The sequence below is a fragment of the Gallus gallus genome, chromosome 1 (genome assembly GCF_016699485.2).
Source record: "Gallus gallus isolate bGalGal1 chromosome 1, bGalGal1.mat.broiler.GRCg7b, whole genome shotgun sequence".
Classification (NCBI taxonomy): Eukaryota; Metazoa; Chordata; class Aves; order Galliformes; family Phasianidae; genus Gallus; species Gallus gallus.
In genome coordinates this window covers 73,384,792-73,410,584 of record NC_052532.1, presented here as the reverse complement: position 1 = coordinate 73,410,584, position 25,793 = coordinate 73,384,792, and the positions used below count along the sequence as shown (strand labels likewise).

Here is a 25,793-nt window from a genome sequence, read left to right as displayed (position 1 = left end):
CAGGTGGGTCTTGAACATCTCCAGAGAAGGAGACTCTGCAACCCCTCTGGGAGCCCATTCCAGTGCTCCATCACTCTCACTGTGAAGAAGTTATTTTGCATATTGGTGCAGAACTTCATCTACTCCAGTTTATGGCTGTCGTCCTCTCCCCACAGACAGCTGAAAGGAGGTTGTCCATGTCCCTTTGTCTCCCACACTTAAGATATTTATAAACATTAATCAGATCCCCTCTCAGTCTTCTTCTCTCAAGGCTGAACAGACTCAGATCACCCAGCAACTGACCAGGTCCACCCTCATAAGGGAGATGCTCCAGCCCCTTTATCATCTTTGTGGCTCTCCACAGGACTCTCTCAGGAGATCCATGTCTTCTTTGTACTGGGGAGCCCAGAACTGGATACAGTATTCCAGGTGAGGCCTGATCAGGGTAGAGTAGAGTGAGAGGATCATCTCCCTTGACCTGCTGGCCACGCTCCTTTTAGTGCACCCCAGGATGCCATTGGCCTTGGCCACCAGGGCACATTGCTGGCTTGTGGCCAACCTGTTTTCCACCAGGACTCCCAAGTCCTTCGCTGCAGGGCTCCTCTCCAGCAGGTCATTTCCCAACCTGTACTGATACATGAGGTTAAAATTATGCTGTTCTCTTCATGTGAGAAGCATCTCTATCAAAAAGCAGATACTGCTGAAAACTCAAAATTCTGAAAGTCGGAAATGAAAGCAATTTTGTTTTAAAATAAACGTAAGTGGACAGTGAGACCAATCTGAGAGACTTACCAAAAGGAACTCAGGAAAATGCCAGTTTTGCATAACTTCAAATATTATTCAAAATAATAACTATAATAATAATTCTTAATAATAACTATATTCAAAAGTTAGTCCTACAGGCATATTCTTTATGAGCCTTCCACTGTCTGAACACACGATTGCTTTATCTCCTAATTTTTGGAAAGGGTTCGAACTTCACAAGACTAAAAATGGCTTTTTATCCAAAAACACTTCACCTCTAGGAGCTACTGAAATGGTTTAGGGAATGCTTTTTACCCTCCTACCATTGCACAAAAATGCAGCCGTAAATTCTTTAACTCAAAGGCATATTTACTATAGGGAGAATCAGACACCTGTCTCTCATAGGTAGACTGCCAAGAATAAACTGAAATTAATTTTTCACACACTAAACACCATTTTAAAGCATGCTTTAAGATTTACTTTTGAGCTGAAGTTGCAAAATGTACTTCACACAGTCAGACTAGTAAGACTTGCAGTGCAGCAAAGCAGAATTCACTTCTTTAGATTAATACCCAGTTGGCTGACCACATTTTTGTAGTTGTGGGGAGAATCACTGCAATAACAGAAGATACTAAAAATCCCAGAGAATAACATTATCTGTAAAAGAAATAGACATCATAATGTTCATTTTAGAAAAAGAGGCTTGTTTTCATCTGGAGATATATAGGATAAGCCAGTCTGCAGTAGATGTTTGAACCTAAGCTCTTATCTAGACTTTTGTATTTTTTTAAGGAAATTCACTTATCATTCTTTCTTTCCACTCCCTTTGAGCTCATCATCTTTGTACCCAACATGTTCTTATCTCAGTCTTTTCTGTTCTGTACCCATGGCATTCTCGTCTCTAGACTCAATTATTCTGTTGACTCTTTCCTTTCTTCCCCCCCCATCCCAGCTGTGTTGTGTTTACCCTTGATTCCTAAAGTTGGTTCTGGTGTCAATCTCCCTAACCAGGCAGTCCAGGTCCTCCCTCCTGCAGCCTCCAGGCTAGATCTGCACCAAAAATTGTTCACTCCTATGTCAGATGACCTCCGTTCCACAGCCTGCTTTCTCATCAGCCTCTAGGTTCACTCTTAAAACCCTCCATATCCATGACCAGTCACAGACCCTGTTTTGGAGGGAGAGACCCAGCATCTATAGTTTCAGCCTGAAAGGTGAAACGTAAGCAGAGCTAAACACAATTGGAAATGGGCTTCTGGAAGGGACAAGGGTGATATCTTGAGTAACTGCCCTGTGTCTGAAAGAAGAAACTGACAGGTCTGTGCAGTGCCTGGACTACATGGTGGTAACACATAGTTCAGAGAGAGCATAGCTCTGAAAGGGCTATTGCAAGTTCATGCTATAAAACAGAGTACACAGAGAGAATAATACAAAAAGTTTGAGAAAGTCTATCTTGTATAAAGAGGAAATTTTAGAACTGTGTGTATTTACCAAAAAGAAATTGGTAGGAATTGAGAATTCAGATGGGATGGCTGTACTTCTAACATCCTACTGTGACAAGCCTTTCCCAGACTCTTTTCTTAAATGATGAGACGTCTTTAAGGGCAGAATTTTACTTTGAGATACTCCATGCAAATTCCTGTTCATGATTCTGTACCTAATAATCTTCTGCAACCTGCTGATGTCAGGAAAACTGTGGATACAAGATGTAGTGGTAAAAGCCCAGTGTCACCTGAGAAGAAAATTCTGTCTTCAGTCTTATCATAAAGCTAAACTTTTTATGTAAGTCTCTGCTGCACTCAGATTTTCATTGTTAAATTCAAAGTTATGAGCAAAGTAACCAAATAAGATCAACTACAAAGCAATCATACATCACTATTTTTATCAGTAAAGTTACACTGAAAATAGGTTACAAAGGCAAACTACAGGTGGTAATATTATGCTAGCCACCGCCCAAAGTCGCAGCCTGTAAGAAACTTTGCATTTGCTTCTAGTCCATTTAGCATGGGATTTAGCATGTCCGGCTTTTAGCTGTTTTCTTCACAGTGTATGATATGATGATATGTATTAGCTTTATGAGAAAAACAATGATAACAGAGTGATGTTTTAGTTGTTGCTGAGCAGTGCTGTACAGAGCCAAGTATGTTTCAGTTTCTCAGCTTCTCACAGTAACTTGCCAGAAAGGGTTCTGGGGAAGAGGCATAAGGAGCTGGGAGGGAACAGAACTGGAACAACTGATGTAAAGCAGCCAAAGGGATATTCCATACCATGCGATGTTATGGGAAAAAAACTATAAAACTGAGGAGAATTGGCCAGAGTGGCCACTGCTGCTTGAGGGCCAGCTAGGCATTGATAGGTGGGTAGTGAGCAATTGCTTTGTGCATCACTTGTTTTATAAATATAAATAAATTAATAAATAAATGTAATTATTATTTACTGTTATTTTCTGTCTTCGTGAATAGTTTTTATCTCAATCTAAAAGTTCTAAGTTTTATTTTCCAATTCTCTCCCCCATCTGACTGGGAGCATGGGGAGTGAGCAAAAGGTTATGTGTATTTAGCTGCTTGCTAGGTTAAACCACAACACTCCTGTAGAAAAGTCACAGAAATTCTGAATTTACAAGTCAAGAAGACTGGCTGCATTTCATGGCTTTATGATTTTGGGCTATTGGTATTCCACATCATTAACATCATATAACCGGAGGTTAAAGAGTTAATGCTCCAGTTCCAGGTACCTGTCCCAGAAGAGAAGAACTACATACCCCAGAGGAATTTGCATTTAGAGAGAAGATATAACCTCTGGCAAGGTCACCTGATGTCCCCTTTTTTTTTTTTCGATTGTCAAGCTCTCCTTGCTTGACCCGACTGCACGTCTCACCTCAGCATTAGAGTAAGGCCTTCAGTTCTTGGACATCATTTATTAGCTCTCTCATCATTTATTAGCACCAATTCTAATTATATTGTATTATATTGTATTATAGTGAGTTGTGTTGCATTCTGATATCTTAACAAACTTATTTAGTAAATTAGTTTGTTTCTCCTCAGATAGTTGCTGCTGTTATTTTTGGGCCCCATGTCTCTGCCCTTTTTCCCTTACCTCCTTTTCTGGAGGTGCGGATCTGTGGGTCCCTCTGCCCTGCTAGTCACGGAAGCCAGCCGAACTAGCCCGTAAACCATTGACGCTACATTTTCTAACAATCTAAGAAGCTTCTCCTGTCTTCTCAGACTGACAAACTACAGCATTACATCTCTCATTAAAAAAGTCATCAGGAACCTGGAATTTTCTCACAGCACAGCCAATTCTGGACATCTTTGCTGGCAGAACATTTGATCAAATCTCATAGCAGGACAACAGTAATGTTTTCAGACTTGTCTTGTTCAGAAAATATAGTTATGGTCTGTTTCCCTGCTGACTTATAGTTTGCCTGTTAAATAATGCAAAGCAAAGGCTGAGAGGTAAAATATCACTGTATTCACCAGCATCCTGTATTTTAAGTACAAAGATGTGAAAGATGGTATAATAGAGGCAAATCAGGCCCTATACATCTCTCCATCGGTGTGCTAATTGTACATAGTATTTTGCAGTACACAGCCGGGACAAATTCTGCTACTTAGCTTCTGCATCAATTTCCCACTGAAACGGTGTTCAGGATTTGTCTCCTTTTCTTTCACACCTGCTGCAGAAGCACATCTACTTGAAGAAGAGCCATGAAAATCATTTGAATTCTTTCACTGACAACATTTACTATCAAAAGGCATATTTATCATTTCAAGGTTTGCCTTCTCAGGTATCTATAACGATATCTATTTAAATTATTCTGCAGAGGTTGAGGAAGAAAGGCTACTCTCTCAATATTCTTGTCTTCTGATTTCCAAACATTAGAGCTTCCTTTATAAGGATGTAAGATTCAATCTCAATGTTGCCCATGTGATTTCAAAGCACAAAAACCCCCTAAAAAACATCAAAAATCCAACAACCCCCAGCAATCAAAAAAGGAAGATTACCACTTATAGCTATGTAGAGCTTCTTCTTCTAGAACCAAGGGACTGGTTCTCTATTCATTTTTCCATCATGTTAATATCTCAGTTCAGCAAAGCATGTACTTTGTGGGGCTGCTACGTGATTATGTCCACAGTAAAAATCAAATAACTGCTCTCCTGAGCTGAATGCTCATCACTGGGAGCTTTTTCTCACAGGACCCTCACTAACTACAATTGGGCCTCTCACATACAGTTTGAATGGCAGAACTTGAATGTTACTTAGATGTGTGAAAGCACCTTTTCAAAGCTTGGCCAAGTAATGCTTTTGATAGTTGACATAATTCTGGTTTTAAATTAGATCTTACCCATTTCTCCCCAGAAGAAAGGATTGATTCCACCTGTTGTACAGTTGTATACCAACATGTTTTTTGGTCTGGAAAAGAGAAAAAAGTATTATTTTCACATGTGAAGAAAAGCACCCAAAGATTTATTAATGGAGCATGAACACTAACACCCCAAGAAACTATGATATTAGCCCATTAAAAAAATGCAGAGGAGGTCATTTTTCATAACTATGAAAATTCAGTATAAATTATGAAGTTTTAAAAAGATTCACTCTGATACAGGAGAGCAAATGAAACTGTTAAGACAAATGTGTCTTAAGATGGATCAGCCATATATCACTTAGCAAAAATTATTAAAACAATAAGGAAAACATGCATACTAAAAATTGTAAGCTTTTTTTAAGTTTCTTTTAGCATACTGTAAATAACTGGCCCAAGCCAACATCAGTGACATGCTGTATATTTTCCAATAATTTACTTAACACATATGATCTGAACTACTTTTAAACTCCATTTGTCAAAGTGATGATTAGAAGTCACTCAATTTCAACAACATTCGCATTTTAACACCAAATAAAGCTTTCATGTTATTTGTGTGTGAAACTAAGCACAGATCATGGAGTTTTATGTCTTGCTTTGATACAGGACAAGAATTAGTCGAACCGATTTTTTTTATCTAAATCTGCCTTGCCAATGGTGCAAAAAACACTATGAATACAGTGTTTTTTTACTCTACATAAGCAGCTGCAGCCAATACGCTAAAAGAGGTGAGATGCGGCCTTGAAGAGGACTCAGTGGCTCATTCTTCCTAGGTTGTTTGTGGTGCTCAGAGCGAGCCTGGATGTGCTGACTATGAGGAAACTAACTTTTCAAAACTTCCATGTATAAAGATACCAAGAGACAGAGCCCCAGATACAGGGAAAGGAAATCTCACACCGTAACACTTGACAACTGCATTTGCTACTGTGTGGATTTATATATTCTTTTAATTAATGTTTTGAAATCATGTCATTTAATTGTTTAGTGTTACTGAAGTCTAGTAGACTTCTAGGGATGGTTAAGACTAACAGACATGTTGAACTCTGAAATTACGGCCTATAACTTTGAATTACTAAGTAGAAATGCAATGATGTTTTAAACATAAGAATAAACAGCAGTGCTTCGTGTGAATTTCTGGATTGCAGAACTCAGTATTCACAACTTGTGAATGACTAAATCCATAATATGTGGCCATATAAAAAATGCAGCTAGTGCTGAGCCACACAACAGTCTGATACAAACTGTGCTGATGAGAAAGCACAGATATTCACTTATACCAGCGGGTACAGGCTCATTAAAGATGAATAAAGAAGATTTTTGCATCTTTTCAGCATCCAGTGAAGAGGATCTATATTTTGATGTTTTTCCATTCTCCACAATCCAGCTGAGTGAGTGGTCTTGGTCAAGTGTAGAGTTTTGTAGAGTTTCTACACTAGGTAGTACAGATTGCAATTCTCTGCTAAGATTCAGAATCTAATTTCTGCTAGTAATGAATGTCATCTGCCCTGAAGGATACTGACTTTCTAATTAGATGATTTAAGAAAAGAAAAATAAAGCCATACACACTATACTGTCTATATACACACTATATTGTCTGAGCCTATAATATATTTGAGCAGTATTTTTCAAGGAAAATATACAGAGTATTTTTACCAAGAAAACTCTAGAAGCCAATTGAAAAGCAACTCAATATAGCTGCATGAGAAAGGAGGCAAAAAAAGGCTACTGAGATATTGCAGTAAAGATCCTAAACTTCATAAAAGTAACTTCCAAGAGAGACCTGTCAAGTGAGCTTACATTTTACTGAGAAACAGGTATGGCCTGTAGATTTAGAGGTTTCCTAACTCTAAAATCTGCCTTAAGTGCTTCCACTCATCTTTGCCAGCTGTGGGCAAGGAAATGTGAATCAGATAATGAATCAACATGGCTCTTGCACAGGCTTTCGGTTCGCTTCTCTTTAGGTTCTCTTTAAAGTCCAGAACCAAGCAATAGATGCTCCAGCCTGGCAGTAACAGGAGTACCTTCCCACCTGTGCACAGCAGTGTACCACCCCGCTGCAAGGGTGAGGTTGATGACAACGTCAACTGGAATCATATCAGCCACCGCTTCGTTGTTAGCAATGACGGTCCTTAGAATTCCCTTTCCCGCCTGTGGGACAAAGGAAAGCAGTCACTGACAGTAAGCTACTGCAAGATTTCACTGGCTTAGAGCATGGGCAGACCTTAACTTTAGCATTTTTCAAGCCTGGCACCTGCTACAGAAGCTGGCTGGTTTCTGTAAAAACAAACAAGGATTTCATATGGATCTCACTGTTCAGTATTTTCAGAGGAAGCCTCAAGCACGATGACATGTGCTGCACATAATGAGAAAAGCAATGACTTCTAGTTAACTCAGTGGAAAAGGAATGCCGTAAGAAACAAATACATTTGAATGTACTGAAATAAAATTCCCATTGAAGCTCCATTTTCTTAAATGAATCAGGCAGACAGAGGTCTGAATGCCTCTTAAAGATAGTAGTTGCTTTGGAAATAGGCCGATAAGCTTTTTGAAAAGTTTACTGCTTTCCTTTGGATGTATTCATACTTTACTCTTTTCCAAAGCTCCATCTGTTACAAACACTTAGGTAAGTTGTGGCCCATGCTCTGAAGGTTTAAACTGCTTCCCAGTTTAAAATGAAATTCAGAAAATTAGTAAAGAAAATACAAAAGAGAAAAGGCAAGAACAGTAAGATCTATGTTTTGTTAGAAGTGCATTTGTCAGGGGCTAGCTCCCCAAAATATGTATATTTAAACTGAATGCTTAAAAAGGGTTTTCCCTAATCACCAATTAGTTTTTGGAGGTTCCACAGGAGAGACATGGCTGGGAGAGACTCAAAGAGACAGATGGAAATGTGGCAACCTTAATCAAACAGGATAATTTAGAAATAAAGAAAATCTGTGACGAAATGATGGAACATGGAACAAAGCAATTTAAAAAAGAAATCTCAACAGCAAAGTAAAGGTTGCATTTATCTAGTACATGGGAAATAAAATGTGATTGAGTTTGATGTAGAAACTGAAAACCTACTGAAATAAGCTATGAGGATAAGAGCGCTAGTGAAGAAAAGAGGTAAAAAACCTCAAATAACTTAGTTCAGTGTTAATTTGAGGGAGATACACAGGTAAAAGGACAAATGATACGCTCTACAGTTCCAAGAATATTTATAAAAGTCAGGGCCGAGGAAAAGTTATAGCAAATCTTTCCTTTTTTTTTTTTTTTTTCCCAACCTAACTCTTGAAAGTTAGGTTTCATCATGGAACCTGAAAATTTCCTGTTTAATCATGAAATAGTTCTCCAGCTGTGAAAGATCAAGTTTTACTACTAAAACTAAATAGGAAGTGCCTAGTTGTGCAAAAACAGTGGCCTGAAATCTAATTGAGAAGAAAGGTGTGATGAAAAAACATCTAAGATTTGATACTAACTCATAAATCATATGTCACTGTTGACTGGACTGTAAGAGGGTCCATCACATCCCTTGTCTGGGAGGTGTTTATGTGAGTTATTTTGTTCTCTTTCTCTTCCTTTATATAATCAGATGGCTTTGTTATATTTCACAGCTTGCAGTAAAATACTGCTTATGACACTGATTTAATCTTCATGAGTTAAGGCTCCTGAACCGTTGCATCTTATTGTTGGTGCAGCTGGCAGAGATACATGCAACCATGCAAGCTTCCCCACATGACTCCAAACACCCTCCTCAAACCCATGGTGTGCAGTTAACTTCTGCTGTACTAACCTGAACCACAGTTACGTTTAGACGTTAAAACCTTAACTTTCAACATCACTATGATTGTTTGTTTTTTTTTTTTTTTGCTGTTGTTGTTCCTACTGCTGTCTTTTCAAGGGAAAATGCAAGCAATTAAAAAGACCCAAAGCAGCCAGTCAAGCCCTGCTGTGAATTTTCATTTGCTGTGAATATATGCCCACTAGAGAACACTGTGTGATCAACTGTCCCATTTTAATAGGCAGACTAAAGACCTTTCTGAGGTCAGGATTCAAAACCAATAAGTTCGATGGATGTGCTGCAAATATCTGTATTCAGAGCAGCATATAATGATTATATACACATGAATGAATTGGGCATTTAGCATATTGTGTATGTAGCACAGAGTTTAACTTTAATGCTGTAAATTACTTTCAACATTGGACAGCTTGGAATTTCTTTATCAGATCAGCTGGATTTCTATTCGCGCTTGCTGACTTTTTTTCCTCTTTAGTGAGATAGAAGCTACTTCAGCTGAAGCCTCAGAAACCATTTGCCAACTTGAGCCTGACCTTTCTTGACAGCATCCCAGCTGAAGTGCTATGGGGGTCAATCATAATTCAGAACATGAATCAAGACACAGTTCTGCCCTACAGCCCCATTTCCTTGAAGGGAAGAAGGTCTTTACATGTAATGTGGAACAGTGAGACAAAATGCCGCAATTACGAACAGGACAGTGGATGTAATTCACTTCATTTTGTTTTTCAGTCAACTAACAAAGCTTCTCTCCATAGTAGCTGAACCAAATATAGGTGAAAGAAACATAACAGACTATGAAGGACAAGTTGAAAACCCATATTTCTGGAATATTTAAGTATTTTTTTATTTAAGTAAGAAGTATTTTTTTTATTTGTAGAATTATATGATCAGATTCAAATAGTGTAGTGATGACTGAAGAAAATTTTTCCATGGTTTGGAGTCCAGATTCTATCCAGTTGAACCCAAAGATCATATGAATGAAATCTAAGCCCGGGGGCTGATCTCCACAGAGGATGAGCTTAGGTTAGTAGTTAAAAATGAGTATTTTAGAATGGAGGTTTTTAAGAAAAAACAACAAAAACTAAGAAACACAAGAACACATCGCTCAACTTCTTTCATCCTTAATTATGGCCAATACATTTACTTAACTAATAAATCCACTTTGAAATACACAGACCTGTTTTTAATACAATATTTCTCAGATATTGAAACTAATTACTGTGGTTTAACCCAGCAGGTGGCTCAGCACCACACACAGTAATTTGCTGACTCCCCTCCTCCCAGTGGGATGGGGGAGAGAATTGGAAAAAAAAAAAAGTAGAACTTGTGAGTTGAGATAAAACTATTTACAGAGATACAGAAAAGGAAAATAGTTATGACTATTTTATAACTATGTCATGTACATATATATATACATATGTACATACATAAAGAATGGATACAACAAATGATGCACAAACAATTGGTCACCACTCCTCAAATGATGCACAGCTAGTCCCTAGAGCAGCAGAAGAGAGCGAGAAGACACCCTTCTGTAGACACCCTTCTGTAGACACCCTTCTGTAGACTTCCACCCCCATCAAAACTACTTCTGCATAATGTCATATGATACAGAATATCCCTTTGGCCAGTTTAAGTTAGCTGTCCTAATTCTGTTCCCTCCCAGATCCTTGGGCCCTTTGCTGAGAAATGTCCATAGTTCTGTACAGCAAGTATTAACACCAGTGTTATCAACACTGTTTTTCTCCTTGAACCAAAAACACAGCATCATACCAGACACTCTGAAGAAAAAGTCTATCCCAGATGAAACTAAGACGCTAATGTATAATTCAGAAGTTCATAGATTATTTTTTGAACTACCAAAAAGAAATTAACAGTTCACCATATCCAAGCACTTTAATTCAAACATGTATATTCTTTTTATTCCTCTTCCTCCACTCCTGAGAAGACCAAAATTATCTTGGATTCACTAATAATTTTTTCAAAATTGAATCTAACTAAGTTCAGTGGCACCTGGAGACAATGCAAGACAAACACTGCCAAAACTGGCAGTGACCTCTCCCTTCTCTGTACCACAGAATGTCTGCCCCTGACTCTTTCCAGCAATCACTACCACCCATGAGGCCGGAGAGCTGATGTACGCCTTCACTGCTCCTGTTTCTTGGATAATATTGATATAATTACATTTCAAATTTTCAGCTTTCATCACAGAAGACCTCAGTGTAGACGATGTGAGTTTCAGAGCTATTTTTCACCGTCTTCATTTCCTATGCTGCAGAACCTCAGAGCTTGAATCCTGAACCCAAAAATACCTTATCTATTTCAAAACTATTTTAGTATAGGTCAGGCCTTTTATATAAAAAAGAGTTATTTACTACAGTGACCCTAGAATCTCAAAATCTTTGATTTCCAAAGAGTTAATATGAACATAGGATGGCTTCTTTGTGTAAAATCCTGTCTGAGTGAAATAGACACTATATGTACTGTTAATTTCAGTCAGGCTAGGAATTTTTGTTTTGAAGAACAGAAAATAATAGTTACCTGTCTGTGTGGCAAAGGATAAACATATAAATATATACAAGCTCTAGCTTAAGTTTAAAAAAAGTGGACATTATAAAAAAAAAAAGACAGTGATGCATTCACCCAGTTCACCCAGTCAGGAAATTTAGACTGTGTTACGTGATTCAATCTCTGCCACTTGTGAATTATACCTATTTTCAGGGATGCATTTTATGCCATTTCTCACAAAATTTTCCAAAACCCTGAAAACTACAATTCATGCTTAGTAAACCAGCAACATGCATACTCTTTCAAAATGTCCTTTTTTTTGAGTGCAGCTTAGATGTTATGCGCCATGGGCATGTGGATTCATGGCAGGAGCATGACCTCTTTCAACCAGATTCAGGAAGTTTCTATAACCTTTTTTGTACAGTTTCTCAATGGGGCTTTAGAGTTGTTATTTTAGTAACTAACTCCACTTTAAGAGAACATTAAATAGTAACTAGACATACCGCAACAAATATTCCACTTGTCCCATTGAAGCTGTCAATCCAACCCTGCAAAAAGAGGATAATAGGTTGCTTATACAGGTTTCAAAATGCTGAAAGGGCTATAGTGCTAAGGTGTAGATAGAGAAGGAATGAGAAAACAGTTAAGACAGCTACCAACCCATCTGGACAGTTGTCAGGAAGCTAACCAGAATGAAAGTATGCTTTGCATGATACCTCATACTATCTACGATTTCCCCATCAACAACACAACCAAACCATATTTTTAGAAACCACTCCTTTCCTATAGTAACTTGGCTACAGAAATAAACTCTGGCTTTGAAGCCACTACATGTCTTGGTGCCGTCATACTTAATAAAAAACATCAGTATGTTGTATATCCAACAACAACAACAACACACAGATGCCAGTGAGACAAATCTGATTATTCCAACTAATTTCTGAAGTAAGGAGGAAAAGGTACCACTCCACTTTTTAATCCCATCCTACTCCAAGCCAGATACTTCCCTGTGTGGGACAGAAGTTAAAGCAGTGAAAAGCTGCATGACCCATGGTGACTTATGATGCCTAGCAGAATTAATTCCATCTTTCTGAGATGAAGTGTTTGTGCCAGGGCCTTGGCTGCATATCAGCCATCTCTGGCACACTTCAAGCTCTATGAAAGGCAAAGGTGACTTTATGTTGCCTTTCTAATTTGGCTGCAATATTAGTGTCCATTATTCCTACTGGTATATTTAGCCTAGTGAGTTGTTTCAGTCCAAAAGTACAGCTGCATTTAATCACTGTGTGGCTGACATGTTTTGTCTGCAACAGGCTCATACAAGTGTGAATCCAGTGAATTCAACAACTACAAAAGTAAGACAAAGATAATAGTAGCTGAACATGACTTGGGTGCCTATCAGGACCACACTGATAGGATGGATAGACCATGGAAAGACTTGAACCAGAATGCATCAGGATTGTTCTGTTCTAACAAGTGTTTCACCAACCAGCATATACGTTCTCCTGTATGGCTGCCTGGGCACTATCCTCTGCATATAAGATTGTAAATTGCAAGTCTAGCATTGATGCAAGATCAATTCCTCTCATAAACAAAAGTATTTCCAGAAGATGTTGAAGACTTGCTGTTCTACTTCAGCTTAAACTGGGGCACTTGTTTCTCAAGAGGATACTGCCAGAGTGTACGCAGCTGCATTAAAGTACTCTCAGTAGGGAATTATTGTGGATTAATGCTTACTGGAAAAGGCTCGTGCCAACTAGCTCCCACGATGGATGGCCTGATGATAGCGATGTTCAAATTTCCTTTCTCTTGCTGAATTAGGTATTCGGACAAGGCTTTGGTGTAGGTGTAAGTGTTGGGCCAGTCCCCAAGCAGCTTGGGTGTGATGTCTTGAATGATAGATTCATCCAACCACCTATAGAAAATAAGAAGGATGTAAGACAGGAATCCTCTCCTGAAACAAAGGATAAGTAACTCAAAGCCATATAACACAAAGCAAGAAATGACAGGATTTGGATTTAGTTTAATAGCTCTGTAGGATAAAGTTACTTCTGTCTAGGAAGTACAAAATCATCCTGTTGAACATCCTGCTGGAATGTCCAGCTGAGCTACAGATGTCTATGCTATTTCATTGTAAAACAATCTCATTTGCGTTATGTTTTTTTGCAATCTGTTTTCTAGCTGTAGCTGGTCTACAGTTAGTCTGATGGAGCTTTCCAGACTGTTACACTGGCTAGATAACAGTCATGTTCAGTCAGCAGAGTCTGCATATACATCCCTGTATAATTCAGGGTATTTTTGGTAACCTTGAGTTACTAAGCTGAGTACCACTGAAAAGATTTCAAAAGTTATAATTGTGTACTGCAGCGATGATATTCCACTTGCAGGTTTTACAGTGTTAGATGTTCCTTTTTACTGGCTTTCCACTGGCTTGTTCACACAGAAAGTTAAGAAACCGTCAGCGTTAGCTACTTTTAATAGAAAAAAGTAAAGAAAGAAAAAGAACAAACATGACACCCACCAATTAATCTTATTAAGGTATTCAAGTAGTTGTGTGTACACCTTTAAAAATGTGGCCCTTACCACTGCAGTGCTGCAGTGAGAATCTAAGACTCGAAAGGCTTCTTCCTGGCACACCAGCAGTGCTTCCCGGGTCCTGCCAGAATTACAGGAACTGGCTGTACTTCCAGAGCCCTCACACACTGCTGCCAATCCAGGACAGATTTTCAACAGTCTGATGCTGCACCACAGAATCAAAGATTAACTCCCATAATCCAATTTGTAATTAAGTCAATGGACTTACAGTTCAGACTAACAGCATGTACTTTTCACAGGGGCATTGCAAGGATACTGTTTTCTGCAGATCCTCACTTCACCCCTCCTTATCTTGAATTTCAGACAAGAATGAGGTGGAGATTGTCATGCCTGGAAAATACTTGATCACATCAACTTAGATGTGCAAATACCTGATCATGGCATAGTGCTTTTCAGGTGGCTCTGACTAGATACAGCTTACTATAGTGCATCAAGATTTTTGTATGAGAAAACACTGAATCACTGGAACTGCCAAACAGTGTGCAAAGGAGGGTTGATTTCAGTCAATCTCTAATTTTTAGAATTAGTTAAAAAGAATCTCACATTTTTAGCATCTAAAAATCAAACTTATACAATTGAAAAAAACATTAACCTTTGCAGGCACAAATATCTTCCTTTGAAAGCATTATTCCCATGCTTCAGAAATAAGGCAGAAAAATTGTATGAGCACAAGAAAAGTTAAACTAAACAGGGGCTATAAGCAGCACATAATACTGACTCAATTTACAAAGCCTGTTTAGAGAATCACAGCCTCTTCAGGGCCACAGCTAAAATGACATTGTCTGAATCTGTCAAGTAATTAATTAACTGTCTTCCAAAAGGAGACATCTATTTCTGCAGAGCCTGGAGGAAGACTAGAATGGTTCAGGAGTTCAGATAGAGCTGAATATGAGGTTGGTTTTTTGTTCATTTGTTTTTGTATAAACACACATATATATATTTAAAACAAGATGTACAGGTTAGCAGTTCTCAGAAAGCAAAGACAGGTGTAGAAGAAGCAATTTCCCCTTTTCCTCATCCTTCCAGACAAGCCTCTGCATTACTTTAAGTGTTCATCAGTAGGAGCATGCTTCTGTTTGTCCCAAGGGCACTGTCCTACCAGGTGATTTGATCTGCCAGCATTACAATCACAGAAGCGCTGAGCTGACAGTTCAGCAAGGCAAACTGTTCCCAGTCCTTCAGTGACCTACTTTGAAGAGTCTGAAATGCTAAATCATAAAGCAACTGCTTTTGCTCACTGCTGCAATTGCTCCATAGAAGTAAGAGATGCTAATAAAAAAATAAGTAGCCTCTTCTTCCACCACAAGCATGCACTAAATAACTCTATCATATGAAAACGGAGTTTACTGTGTTAATCACTTTCCATTAATAAGACACTCTCTTGTAAGTGGTGACAGATCTACATTTTCTGCAATAATAATAACAGTTTTGCTTCAGCCCACACTTCACTGTGTGCTGTGCTCCTTACCTCAGCATACCCTTCAAAGCTGATTTCCATCAGCTTTAGATTAAGGCAAACCTTGCTTCATGTGGCAGATTATATGTTTCCCCTAATGGCCTAGCAGCAATTAGAAGAATGACTTCTGGTTTACTCAGCTTAAGCCTAAAGTTTTACACGCAGGTAGAGTATCAAAATATAAGAAAGCAGGGATATAGTAGTAGCAAAAGAACAGAAAAAAATAACAGCTGGAATGCTACACGGATTTCACCTGAATGAATACAAAATCATTAGTACTTACCAATTGTATGGCCAAAAATAGCACTGAACTTAGTCCAGTTGTGGGATAACAGTTTTTGTTGCATTGTCTTCTACTTGAACTTTCACAATGTGTTAAAAATTCATGCTGCACAGCACCTGTTCTGTTCTGCCCATCTCTTCCTTATCTTACCTCCTTACATCCTAGGGACCTTCTGCTTCCTGCTCCTCCATGCATCTCCCTCACACATTGCCTTTGATTTTCAGTTCAATTTCAAAACCAATTACTCTGAAGGCAGTTATTTTCACTGAGGCCCACCTTAATTCAATGCCTCTGAGGGCTGTGATTGTTTTTGCTGTGAGCAATTACACCTGTACCTGCAAACACTGTAAAGAAATAGACACTATCCTAGCTGAGGGCATGCTGTGAATTTTACCTCAGTAGAAGTACCAAAAGGTGGTGAACTTCTGGAGTAAAAACACAGGAAAAACTGTAAAACAAATTGAAAATCCAAGCAAAAATCAAGGAAAAAAGTCTCTTATTACATGACTAAGAAACAACAACCAAACATACTAGCAAAAAAAAACACACTGAAGGACTTATTGAGAATCCATCCTCTGTCACTCAACCTGTCTTTTAAATGTATTTCTCTATGCTGCGTATACAAACGACAGTAAATGAGCTCTTACTGTCTTATCTGAAGCAGCTGAAGTAGCAACCTCTGGGGTAGCTAGACGCTTCCACATGTTAAAGATTAATGTTCAGACTGCTTTGCTGGAGTCTTTTTATCTGAGCCATCAACATTAATTGTTTCTGAAGTTGCAAGTGGTGGTAAGCTTTTTAGGAGCAGTGATATATAATATTGATGGTGATGACCTCCAACTGACATTATAAAACTGAGTCACTGGGCAAAAAGTTGCAGCTGAGCTTCCCTGCAGTTAAATGTAAGGTAATGTATTTAGGGAAAAGCAGGCTAAACTGTTCTTAGAGGTTGCTGAACTTAGGGCTGGCAGTTACCACTCAGCAAGAGCTCTTGAGTGCACAGCTGAAAGTTCCATGTCAGCCATGAATAGGGTAAATGCTGCATATACTCCAGTGTTATAACTTCAGGACGTGAAATGAAACCATGAGGATAGCAGTTTGAAACAGATAAAAGAAAGCTCACCTTCACACTGTAGTTAGTAACTAGAACTTGTTACCATAGAGGGGTTGCAGAAGCAGAGTACCAGAAATTTCAAAAACAGATTTAAAAAATTCATAAATTCAAAAACAGAATTAAAAATGTTGGGATTTAACACCCCTCTGCAATGAGGCGTGTTACGTCAGATTACAATGAGCTTGCAGCCCAGAAGACCAATGGTATCCTGGATTGCACCAGAAGAGGGGTGCCAGCAGCGCAATGGAGGTGATTGTCCCTCTCTACTCTGCCCTCATGAGGCCCCACCTGGAGTATTGCATTCAGGTCTGCAGCCCCCAACACAAGGAAAGATTCCAGGTTTTTGGAGAGGATCCAGGAGGCCCACAAAGATCCACATCAGAGGCCCACATCAGAGGGCTGGAGCGCCTATTCCATGAAGGCAGGCTGAAGAAGCTGGGTTTGTTCAATCTGGAGAAGAGAAGGCTGCAGGGACACATTACAGCCTTCCAATATTTAAAGGGAGATTATAAACAGGAAGGAATTGAACTTTTTACATGGGTAGATACTGATACGACAGACAAAGGGGAATGTGGCAGGGGGGTTGGAACCTGATGATCTTTGAGGTCTCTTACAACCCAAGCCAATCTATGATTCTGTGATTCTGTGATTCATTGGTTCTGGTTTCTGGGAGTCCAGAAGGGGAATGCATCACTAGGAGTATCCAGGCCTGTGCAGTTACCTTGCAAAGCACTGCCACTGTTGAGGGTAATGTACTGGGCTAGGCAGTCCAACACTAATGCAAAAAGGCATTTCTTACATATTTATAGTGCTCTGATAAATGACAAATAACTATTAACTGGAAATAAACACATCCAAGACCAGGGGTACTGGAAGAACTGAAGAAGAAAACACTGATTTTTACTAAGTTTTCTTGAGTAGCACTTTGTGAAATTATTTCTTCTGGCAAGAATCAAGAAGAAAGAATTTATACCAGCTCTCTGGGTTGGTAGTTCATAGGTTAGTTGCTTATATAACACAGATGGAATAACACTGTTAAACAAATGAAAACAAAGTTACATCTGTAGGTAAATTTTAAAAATGAGGCTTTCTCAGACTTTTACCAGCAGATTTTGTTATTTTTAGTAATTATTCTTCATTTTGGTAAATTAAATTAAACATGCCTTTTTGTTGTTTCATCAAATTCCTAAATATTCACATTGAACTGTGGTTCTGAACAGAGAATAGTTCTGCTTCTGTGGATGGCCTAGCAGCTTATGTGAAGAGAGGAAGAGAGTTAGCCTGTGGAAAGTAGCCCTTATGGGGTGAGCTCAGCAGGCTTGGTTGCAGCCCTTGGGGAGTTTGTATCTCTTGGCAACATTTCCACATTGTTTCTAAAACAACCTGTTTCTGACTAATATCTGTATAGCTCCAATTTAGTATAGCAGAATTCTTGAACTATGTAGAAACAATGGTGAGAATCTGGAGAGATAAAAAAGTGATTATGAGATTTATGAAAACTTTCAGATCTTACTAAGGTAGCAACAGGGCTGAGTACTGCAGAAAGAAGCAGCACAACTTCATTCCTGGTAGCAATGCACTCACGCATATTTTAGTGCTGGACTCTAATGAAATCAGTATGCCTTTTTAAAAATGTAGGAGTAACTGAAATGACAGACTTATCAAGTATACTTTATGTTGCTTTATAATTCTTTTGTATTTGGGAAAGTATTGGTAAGCTTAACCAAATGATGTTGTTTCTACTTACTCTACTAAATCAAAAAGCTTCTTGGGTTCAGCTGGAGGTGGGTAGATGATTTCATCTATGCATTTCCGCACGCAGTTTGCATAGGCAGTGGAGATGTGGATGAAAGCTTCCAACTTCTGCATCTGCTGGGCCAGTTCTAAAAGCCTCTGTGTACCCATTGCATTCAGTTGCAAGGCATGTCTAAAGAGGGCAGGGAAAGAACAAAATGCATTTCACTGAGAAGAATTTATCAAATCTAAGCCCTTCTTCCTGACAAATAATAAACAAATAAGAGAAGGGGTCACAGATAACAACACATTTGACCAGAATGTGTTCAAACAAAATCATTATAAATGGTATAATAGCTTGACAGCTGCTGGTCACAATGCTGATCATCTCATTCACAACGTGGTTTTATTTGTTCTCAAAGTTGTTTTTTTTTTTTTTTTTTTTTTTTTTTTTAACTTCGGTCACAGTCTTTATCACCTCTGAGGGCTGGCCTAGGCTTCTTTATGGTTTTGCCAGTTTGTATATAGCATGTGCTCCCACTGTACTGAAAAGAGCTGAAAGCTTCAAACAGCAGCATCTAAGATAACCTTCAGAGAGATGCTCTTGGATCCACTGATCTGGCCACAGAATGCAACTCAAATATTTTTACTCAGTTCCAAGGTTCACAGGTAACATTTCAGTAACATGTCTAAATCTGACATACTCGGCACCTTCTCCTAGAACAAATATTTCCAATATACATGACAAGTGAGTTGTTGTAATTTCTTTAGTCCCCATTCAGCTTTTTCCTTAGGTGGCCACTGCTAAACCAGACACATGAAAGGGTCCTTGGGCCCAGAAATACAGGTTAATACTGAAAGAAGCCATAATGAGAGATAACATAAATTCCTAAGGAATGGGGAAGAGAATGATAAAAAGAAGAGAGAAAGCATCCTGGTTAACAAGTCTGACCTTGAAGGATCCACACTTCATACTTGCTGGATCTCAGTGAAGAAACACTCAACTTTGTTGCACTTTTCCACACAGAATGGAAAATGTTGAGGAATTTGCAATCTGTTCAGCCCTGAATTAGAAGGCTTCAACAAAACAAATTTAAGAGGCTACGAACAATGTTGTCCAGTAAGGGGTACACTAAAGAAATTAATTATACACTCACTGAAGTGAAACTGTAAATAGTCCAGATGAATGAAAGCAGAAGCTAGGAGTATGATTAATGTTTGGATCACAATATCTTAACCCAGAGATACTTATTTTAATAGCATGGTGCTATAGTATTTTGTACAGATTTCTATTTTCTCCTCACTTGTCCTTCTTGTAGAGTATTTCTACTTTAGTTTCCTTTCACATTAAAGTTACTTTTTCATGTACATTTCTATTGCACTGTAATCCTTCTAAGATGGGATGAATAGAACTGCACTCACAGTGCAGACTCAGCATGAATTTCTACTGGGAAAGAGTGCCTTTATCCTTGTATGGGAATATTTCCTGTGGCTCTTTAGTTTTTCTATTTATATTAAAACTGCATCTACTAATATTTCAATATAACATAGTTTCTTAGATTTCTGCCCTCAATAATTGCATCTGGAGAATTCCCTAACTGTACTCCATATTAATGCCAATGATTCATTTAGTCACTGCTTTTCTAGTATCTTGATAACACTGCCTTCCTATCACATCGAACTTGCTAGACTTTAACTTCTCATTCAGACAAGACTCATTTTCATCTAAGATCTTCACACATTTTGTCATTTAATCATAGTGAATTTTGCTTGTTTTCATATAGAGATTTTGACAGATCACATACGATCAGCCTTTAGATAGCCTCTATACTGCCTTGAAGCAGAGAACTATTCAAGATTTTTCTTTTAATTTCCTTCTAGCTATCTACCTTATTAAAAGTTGTAGTTTCCCTGTGATGTTATATGTCACTGTGGTGTATTTTTGTAGTATAATCATTCCTCTATCAATTCAAGAACATTTATGGATATTAATGCAGTATAGTGCTTTGCACGTTACAGCTTGAGCTGCTTTTATAAATGGAGTTGCTTCCTTTCTGTTGGATTCTCTAATGAGTTGTTGCAAAAAGCAGCCATTTTTGGTGGACAGGGTGGCTATCTATTTAGCCTGCAAAGGAGCAAATGAAGACAGAATATCAATAATTGTGCTTTCTATTCTCACAGCTATAGCATCTTCCATAAAACTGGGAAGATCTGGCAATTCAGATCAGCCACCTCAGCTTGCTCATGTACATCATTTGCACAGAAGCACTTACATATCCCATTTATTATGCTTATTTCTTCTGTTCTTTTTTAATGGAAAGCCTTCTCTGAAAAGGCTGTCCCAAGGGAGCTGTTTCAGAAATTGTGCATTTATTTTGAACAGTTAATTACTCTGAATATTGGGTATTTTAAATCTTCTGAAAGGCTATTTTGATAAACATAATTTCATTTCCCTCTTCAGTTATTCATTGACAAAGAAAGGCCATTAACACTAACTAGCTTTAGAGATACACATAACACAGTTTTGTTTCAGGCTGTCTCTAGCTAGTTCTGCCAAAACATTTCCCTCTTGATCTAAAACACTTTTCTCTATACCAATTTTAGGTCATTATTTACTTTCTTACTATTTTACAGTCCAAGCTCGTAATATTTCCTTCTGTTCCCATGGAAATCTGCCAAGTTACTTCGCTTCCGAAGTACACATGTACATGACATTTTAAAGCATTTAGAAAATGCATGATAAATGTAGGACTACATGTTGCATGAAAATCTAAACAGAGATTATTGCAGCTATACAAGAGATGTACTGAATGCTGTAATACAAACCACAGTGCATTCTGAATAATGATTAGCAAACACAGAAAGCAGAACATACTTTAGGGGTTCATCAAAGCGTACTGTTGCTGCACAGTGGAAGACAATGTTGACCCGGGTCAGAAGCTCCTCCTCATCTTCAGCACTGATGGCCAACTTGGGCTGAGTGAGTTCAGCATTAATAGGCTTAATCTTCTCATGGAAATTAGGGCAATCTTCTCGAACCCTGTCAAAGACCTTGAAGCACAAACAGAGATAATGTACAGAATTAGGCTACTGAAATCACTTTGATTAGTAGCCAGTCTGATTACATCAGTCAACTATATTGACATAAAAGAGAATCCCCTCCTCCCCATTCTTTCAGAGACAACATACAAGCAAGATGATAAAATAGTTAATTCACGTTTCCTTCCAAGAAAAAAACTCACAGGGAAACAAACAAATAAACAAACAAAAAAGAAATGCAGGAGGGAATGCAGTGCCCTGAGGAGATGAATGAATCTTATCTAGACCACTCATTTCTTGGGGCAGCCACTGAAATTTCTGTATCTCCACATCTCCTGCAACCAGTTTTTATTTGACCTCAGGGGCAGACCACAGACCACAAAAGAAGCTAAGGAGGAGGAGTGCAGAATTCAGAGTTGGAAAGCCTATGAACTATTTGCTCCATCCATTTTCTTAATTGCTCTACAGAGGGCTTGAGAATAGAAGACCAATTCATGCTCCATCTTGTTCTCTTCCTTTAATGCCATTTTACAATTTGCACTCTTCATTCACATAAAATAAGTATCATGGGAGTTCTCCTTGGTATGCAAAAATGGGAACAGTGAGAACCCATACTCTCAAGTTGCATGACTGGACAAATGTGCAGCTAATGACCTTTCAAGTCATTTTTTTCGATGACTATGTTTCATAGCCCTTTCAAACACACATTTTCTTCCCACTCTTTTGCAGAATGACGAGGCCAAACATCCGTCCAGTAAAAAGATTCCTACATTTTCATATACTGTCTGTTGGATGACTGGTCCAAAATTAGCATTGATCCAAGAGAGGAGGTACCCTGTGAGATAACTATGAACAGCCCTGCTGAAAGGAACAGGAAACCAATACTGTTATCACATGAAAAGTGCTTGTGTAAAAATGGCAATTTCCTCAGTTCCCATTTTTACTCTGTAAATTAATTACACTTTACTCATTAGCTCTGAGTCACTGCTAACACTTTATACATCTGGGTGCTGTTCTGCTTGACTCCTGAAAACAGGCAGCTACTGCAAGTTCCACTTGGTGACCTTTTCTTTGGTTAACCTCAAAGGCAAAGGTGTTGAATCTTGATTTTCTAAAGATTATCTGAATTTGTTACACTACAACTTGAAAAAATCCTTGGGTTTTGAATTGGGCAAAACCATAAATATCTGTTCTAAAGGTTTTGTGTTTCCAGCTTGTATCATTTTATTTGCACAACTACAACTGAAATAATAGTAACAATTAAGACCTCCATTTTGAGGGCGGAGAGCCAACAAGAAGGGTGGAAAGAATAACAAGAATAGAGAGTGAGTGGAACCTGAAGAGGTATAATACAGAGTCTAGTTTTCAACGGATAACCACACTTCAAAGGTAACCAGCCCACAGACAGAAATGACTAAGTGCTGGGACAAATCACTGGTGGAAGCTGTGGGATACCGCTTTGGATACATTCATGAACTGCCAAGATAAGCACTGTCAGAAAGGGCAGGAAATAGCTAGGCCTGTTTCAGGGTAAGAAGATGGACCAGCTGACTTTTCAGTAGCTCTGATTTATTTGGTTGTTTCCTCTGCTGCGTAGCTTACTCACTAGTAATATTGAGTTTGCACATCTCTTTACTATCATTGTCTCTTGTTTTCTTGGAGATTGCCTTATCTTTGATCTCTCCAGTGCTTACAGAACAGTTCTCAGAAGATGATGTAAGACTTAAGTTATCTTTTAAGAATTTTAACAGTTGCTTGTTTGTTTGTTCTATTGCAAAGAGAGTGAAAAATTCCTCACAGTAAAAATTACTTAGTACCTGCTTTGTAAAAGTAATGCAAAGGTAACGAAAGACTATATCAACCCTTTCTCTATTTTAGTCATAGTGTATATAAACAGAAGAGTATTTCTGCAGTGCCAACTTGATTCTAATTCAGACAGATATATTTTGCCTACACCCATCTCCTCTGCTTGCAGGTAATAACCTCTTCCATTTCTGAGCCTGCTGTTAGGTGTTGCCTGCTACTACACATTACTCAAGAACTATAGAGTTTCACTCCCTCCAATGATTCACTGCATTCCACTGAAGGAGTAAGACAGTTTCTAAATGGAAGCTTACAAATCAGCACAGTCTTTAGAAACCTTCCGGATCACAAGAACATTCAGTTCATTAAAGAGGAGCACCTGTTTTAATCAAAGCCTATTGTCTCTTCTATGCAATCTGAAGGTTTCAGACTTGTCAGTTCTTCATGGGAAAGTGCAAGAAGATCTAAGGACAAGACAAATGCAGCTTATTCCATACTTCTTCCTGCAGCTCAAGGAATGCCAACATAGAGATGATGCTGATTCTACAGTTTAACAATAACATAATCTCTAAGTTCTGATTAACACACGAATACAGTATACAAGAAATCCCTAATAACTGCATAAGGCCTTAGCATTGTTCTGATTTTCTTTTTTGGAAACTGTCTGTCCATTCAAGATAGATTTCAGGGATAGAAGTAGGCTGGTATACTGTACTGATAGAATTGCATGAAAATTCTACCCAAGTCAGAAATAATGCAGAAGTGATACACTAATTACGACACAATTATAGTGAGAAAAAAATGTTTGATTGTCTATGTCCAGCATTAAGTAAGTGGAAGGAAATCAGTAATACTGCATTCTGTCTTGCTGAGTATTCTAACACATTCCAGTGGCAACACCACAGCCTTGGATGAAAGGAAGTAAATAAAACACTGCAGAAAGACAGCTGCTACTCTCACTTTAATCCTCAAAAAAGGACTCAGGTTCTGCAGAGTGTTTGTGCTGCTATTAGCAGAGGAGAATTTCATTCTGAAATTTGCGGATTTTTTCTTATTTTATAGTTATACAGTTAGGCAATTCCCACTTACGAAACTAATCTCTGATTTCAATTTACACTGTCAACCTCTTATTGTGAAAACAAGACTTCCAGAATTAATCTCAATATTATATGTATGTTTTATATGTTTATGTTTATATATTATATGAATGCCTCTCTTTCTTCACTCCTGCCCACCTAAAGGTTTGACATCTGTTGCTCTCTCGGTTCTCCGCTCTTAAATTAAATAATTTATAATTGAGAGTGATTTCTGCCCATCAGTCTTTCATTCAGGATTTTTTAATACCACAAAAACCTCCCAAAAAAGGACAAATTGCACATCTATGGAAAGAGCACTGCTGAAAGATAAAAGAACAATCAAACAAGGTAAAATGCCAAGGGCTTAGCTTCTGCCTTAGGAGACATTTTCAGTGAAGTGAAGACAAAATAATTTAAAAAAACAACAATTACACGAGTTTGGTAAAACCAGTGTCTTATGACAGCTTTTTAAAGAAGCTACGGTAGTCCTCCTTTTAATGGGGCACCGCAATCTTCAGCAAGGAAGATTTAAGAATGGCCAACTTGTTGCAGCAGGCACTATGAAGCATGGCATTTCATTGAAGAACACACACAGGAGAGAAAATAGTACTCCTATTTGCTTGGTAATGCTAACACTATTTCCTGAACTCTTCTCTGATGTTAAAGATGAACCTTCCAAAGCTTTGAATACGTATGCTGTGACCCAGCAGTGCTGAAGATCAGCTACTGCTCTCCATCACCCTACTCAAGACTCCCTACTCTGAGAACATCTGTTGACATTAACAGCTCTTTTAGGGAGCCCAGGTTCATGCTTGCTCAGTGGTTGGATCAAGGCCAGGTGATTGACTAACTGAAGGTGACTGACCCAGAAAGCATAAAGATTTAAAGAATGGCCTGGAAAGGTTACTTTCTCTGTTCTCCTATGACACATAAACAATGTTGAGGCATGCAAATTAACACTATGTTAACTCGATGTCAATGTTTTCATTTTTTCTTCTCCCCTTTCTTTTTCTTATTTTTCTTAGAAAGATCAATGCAATACGGTGAATGGTGGAGCCAAGTGTGTTTACACACACCAGGTTTCTCCAAAAGGATTACCATAACTTGATAATTTGCATGATAATATGCAGATTTTAAGACATTACAGTATGAGAACACTTAAAATGGAGGACAATTAGGCAATTTCACAAACTGCATCATATATATGAGGTATTGCTGAGAGGAATAAGTTTGAAAGAGATCAATTAAAAACAAAAAAAGACAATGATAAGAAAAAGCAGAAAGTTCCCATCTTTTCAGACAGAAAAATATAAGGGATTGC

At 38.3% G+C, this 25,793-nt stretch overlaps 1 protein-coding gene across 5 annotated transcripts in view; it reads right to left on the bottom strand.

Moving 5' to 3' along the window:
* FAR2 (fatty acyl-CoA reductase 2) overlaps window positions 1–25,793 on the bottom strand; it is a 133,154-nt gene that overhangs the window by 19,789 nt on the left and 87,572 nt on the right. For all 5 annotated transcript variants that reach the window (XM_046909465.1, XM_046909468.1, XM_417235.8 and 2 more), the window contains 6 exons: window positions 21,430–21,605; window positions 18,568–18,747; window positions 13,110–13,287; window positions 11,876–11,920; window positions 7,113–7,231; window positions 5,066–5,133 (listed from right to left, as the gene is read on the bottom strand). In XM_046909465.1, coding sequence (XP_046765421.1) covers window positions 5,066–5,133; window positions 7,113–7,231; window positions 11,876–11,920; window positions 13,110–13,287; window positions 18,568–18,747; window positions 21,430–21,605 — 766 coding nt within the window. The remainder of the gene's footprint in view (window positions 1–5,065; window positions 5,134–7,112; window positions 7,232–11,875; window positions 11,921–13,109; window positions 13,288–18,567; window positions 18,748–21,429; window positions 21,606–25,793) is intronic.